At 35.6% G+C, this 3,794-nt stretch overlaps 1 protein-coding gene across 1 annotated transcript; it reads left to right on the forward strand.

Annotated features, from left to right (window-relative positions):
• Positions 1–520: 520 nt before the first annotated feature.
• Positions 521–2,892, forward strand: LOC132036123 (glycine-rich RNA-binding protein 4, mitochondrial). Its single transcript, XM_059426361.1, has 4 exons — positions 521–762; positions 876–944; positions 2,384–2,490; positions 2,571–2,892. Exons 1-4 carry the CDS (start codon positions 645–647, stop codon positions 2,667–2,669), a joined length of 393 nt encoding a protein of 130 aa, XP_059282344.1. The 5' UTR covers positions 521–644; the 3' UTR covers positions 2,670–2,892.
• Positions 2,893–3,794: the final 902 nt, after the last annotated feature.

Genomic DNA, 3,794 nt, shown 5'->3' on the forward strand with positions numbered 1-3,794 from the left:
ATGAAAATTTCGCCCAATTTGAATTGATAAAACTTGTAACTCCATAAAATTTTCTTAAAGTTTGAACCGCGTTAGTTCTAAATCCCAGAATTCTTGTCTTTCAAGCTGCACTGAAATTTTAAAGATTTTCATATAAATTTTAGAGGTTTTCGTATTTTAATTTAGAGGTAAGACTGTCCAAATGATATTTTTGCATTTAAAAGTACTCCTTCCGTCCCAATTTATGTGACACCTTCTTGATTTCTAGATTCAACCAAGTTTTTTTTTTAATCGAAATTTTCTTATATGCCTTTTAAATATTTTAAGTTGTTAATTATTATAATTTATAGTATTTTATATTTAGTTTTTAAATGTATAAATTTTATTTTAGAAAACTTAAAATTTTTATGTCCAAAATCACATCAAATTTTAGAGGTTTGAATATCGAAATTACAGCCGTTAATAAAAATTTAATTAGTTTTCAAACACTGCTATACGTGGATTAGCATTCAAAAGGTGACTCTTTTTACCTTGATAGTAGTCACTTTCATGTTGTTGCCAAGCTGATACAATGATCTCTGTACAAAACAAAACCTGAAACAAACTACATTAAAACAAACATTTGACATCCTAGAAAAAACTTTTAAAAATTTAAGGAAAGAAAAATGAAAGGAAGTTTGATAGAGTTCTCTAGAAGAGTTGTAAGACTCCCAAATATTCTTAATGGGCGATTTTATTGCTCTCCTTCTTCCCTACCTCCCAATAACAAGCTCTTTGTTGCTGGTATTATTAATCTTCTTTACTCAATTACCATGATTTCAATTTGGCTTAATTACAGCTTATAATGTCACTTAATGGGTATAAAACAGTTTATAATATTGTGGGGTTACTTGCAGGTTTGTCATGGTCTGTGGATGAAAAGTCGTTGAGCGATGCATTTTCTTCATTCGGGCAAGTAACAGAAGGTAATACAAATTGCTAATGATTTAAATTAGATTTGGTCTCTTCAGGAACAAGGTGTATTTGTGTTGCACTTTATGTTTTTGATAAAATGCCCCAATGGGTAGTTTTTTACGAAAGGTGAAAACACTGTGAAATTCTTTGCTATTTTACATGGGGATAAGTTCATGTGATACTTGTTGGTTGATGGAGATTGAGAATCAAATAGTGTATGTAAAAGATGTTTGCATTCAACTGAAAATCCTAGGCTGCGTGTGCCAAGTTCAAGACTATATATTTTTTTGTTTTTACAACGGTGATGTCTAGGCTAGCTTATGCGCACCTCGACTTATTCACGGGGTATGTTTTACCTCCCACCAGCACAGGTACCGGTTAACTTTATCTACCAAGGCTTGCACAAATAAAAAGAAATTATCTAATTTTGTCTCCGCTGGAAACTGAACCTGAGAGCTCATGATTCTCAACTACTTAATTGACCAGTAGGATACACCCTTGGGTGCATTTAAGAGCTCTATTTTTTGATAAGGTACTTTGTACCTTTAAGCCTTAAAGGTTGTTCACTTCTTTTAATGGACAAGCAGCAAGTGTCTGTATTATTGAGGGCATGAAGGAGGTACCACCAATGTGTAGAAAGCTGTGGACCTCATTACTTGGTGGTCAGCTACTCAGCTTATAAAAGTTAAGCTCATGGTATAATTCAGTGAAGCTTAAAAATTGTTAAGAAATCATTGTATGTAATTATTAAAGAGGGGAGCTAGCAGTGAATTTGAACAGACTATACCTGAACGATTCAGGGCAAGAAAATCTTCTGCAAAAAATGGATGATTCCGAGACGGTACTAAAATTAAGACTCTGTAGAGCCCAGTCAACTGAAAAAGTAGTAGCAAATGATTAATGACTTTCACATCCTTCAAATCTATGAGGCTGCATTGACGAAATTTTGTTTGTCTTCTACCAAGTGTTCTTTCTTGAATTGCCTTTCCTTGTTGCCTCTGAAACACAATTTTAGAGATTATTCAATCTGAAAGACTCACTTTGGGGTGATTAGAAACTTCTTGACTTAACTTTCTCTGTCTTTACTCTTACTAGAGAGAAAACTGACCAGCTCATCAAACAATTGGTTGCAATCTTGAGAATGTTTTTCAAAGGTAGACTACCAATATAATCACCCCTGATTCTGCTTCACTCTCAAGTATAAATTGGAAGAATCAGCCTTAAGACAAGCTTCCCCTTAGGTGAAGGAGGTTATTGCAGAGTTCTTAATGGTCATGTATTACTTTGTTTAAAAGAGCAGCCACTCAACTCAAGCCTCCTTGACATTGGATTGCATGATATAAATGATTGGCAAGATTTTCATTTTCCTGATTCCTTTTGTATGTGCATACATTCCACGTATTTCTGCGCTGAACTCAAATTTCATGAATGTCTGGGTTTCTATGTCTAGTAAGGATAATGTACGATAAAGAAACTGGTCGATCAAGAGGCTTTGGGTTTGTTTACTTCTCAAAAGATGAAGAGGCCGGCTGTGCAAAGGACGCCATGGATGGAAAGGTGAGCTGACGACTATAAACTGATTTTTCAGCCTTGTTAGAATGATAGGGAGTGCCAATATGACATTAGTTTTCTTTCAGGCATTTCTAGGTCGCCCATTGAGGGTAAGCTTTGCCCTTGACAAGGTTCGTGGTGCACCTGTTGTTGTCCCTCGACTTACGGGCACTGGAAAATACTGATGCTAAGAGTCGTTAATTTTTGTTCGTGATAGTGCTTGTGGCATTAAAGAGTGGTTTTCTGTAGCGTTTTTTGGTTAAGTGAATATACCATGTGTTACTTGATTAATTTACCGATATGGACGCTTAACAAAAGGCACTTTATTGTATTCAAAAGCTACTAGGAATGAAACTAGCGCTGGGGTTGTCTTGTGGAAATTCACTTTATGTTAATTTGAGTTGTACTTGTTATACACCCCAAAAGTAATAAGAAATCTTATGCTGCAACCAGTACATTGTTAGAGCTTTTAATTTCTATTTTGGTCCTCTTGCTGTCCTACACTGATAATATCCTTATAACAGGGGCGGATGCAGGGGGTCAGGTATGGATTCGTACCCTGTATACGTGTTAAAACATTATAACTATATATAAGGGAACATCACCAAATTTTGTCGTCCTCACATTGCAATACAAGATTTTTGATTGGTTGAGGCTACACACGTGGCTGCCAGCCTGCCACTGCCATTTCTTTGCCTAACTATCCACTTTAACGCTCAATTCCTTTTCTTCATTTCCATTAGACGTGGGCGCCTGCATTTTTTTGTTAATCTTTTTTTTTCCCCCTTACTCCCTCCCATTTATTGTACTCTCAGGGGTCGTTTGGTGCGAAGGATAAGCAAAAATAGTACAACAACAACAACAACCCAGTGAAATCCCACAACGTGAGGTCTGGGATAAGCAAAAATAGTCCCGGGATAAAATTTTAGTGCCTCCTTATCCCATGTTTGGTTGGAATAAAAATTCGGGATAACTAATCTCGAGATTAGTTATCCCGGGATCGTAGCCTTATTTTATCCCACCTTGAGGGTGGAATAACTAATCCCAGAATAACTTATCTCGAGATTAGTTATTCCGGGATAAGTTGTTTCCCAACCAAAAGAGCCCTTAGATTTTAGATCTTACTAATTACCCTCTCTTCATTCCAATTTAGTTTTAGAGTAAATAGATTTTGCATAATGAAGAAGATATTAGCTTTTTGAATTTTTTTTTATTAAACCGGCACTATTTAATTAAGGGTTGTTTAGTGAAAATATTTCTTACTCTTTAGGGGTAAGTAATTTTTTAAGGAGTGTGTCCGAGCTAAAAAC

This window comes from Lycium ferocissimum, chromosome 11 (assembly GCF_029784015.1).
Source record: "Lycium ferocissimum isolate CSIRO_LF1 chromosome 11, AGI_CSIRO_Lferr_CH_V1, whole genome shotgun sequence".
NCBI classification, from domain to species: domain Eukaryota; kingdom Viridiplantae; phylum Streptophyta; class Magnoliopsida; order Solanales; family Solanaceae; genus Lycium; species Lycium ferocissimum.

What these genes read in the sequence shown, in the direction of transcription:
- LOC132036123 (XM_059426361.1), top strand. Translation starts at nt 645, where the DNA reads ATGAAAGGAAGTTTGATAGAGTTCTCTAGAAGAGTTGTAAGACTCCCA. An exon ending in TAACAAGCTCTTTGTTGCTG is followed by an intron (nt 763 to 875) that starts GTATTATTAATC and finishes GGTTACTTGCAG; the next exon opens with GTTTGTCATGGTCTGTGGAT. An exon ending in ATTCGGGCAAGTAACAGAAG is followed by an intron (nt 945 to 2,383) that starts GTAATACAAATT and finishes TTCTATGTCTAG; the next exon opens with TAAGGATAATGTACGATAAA.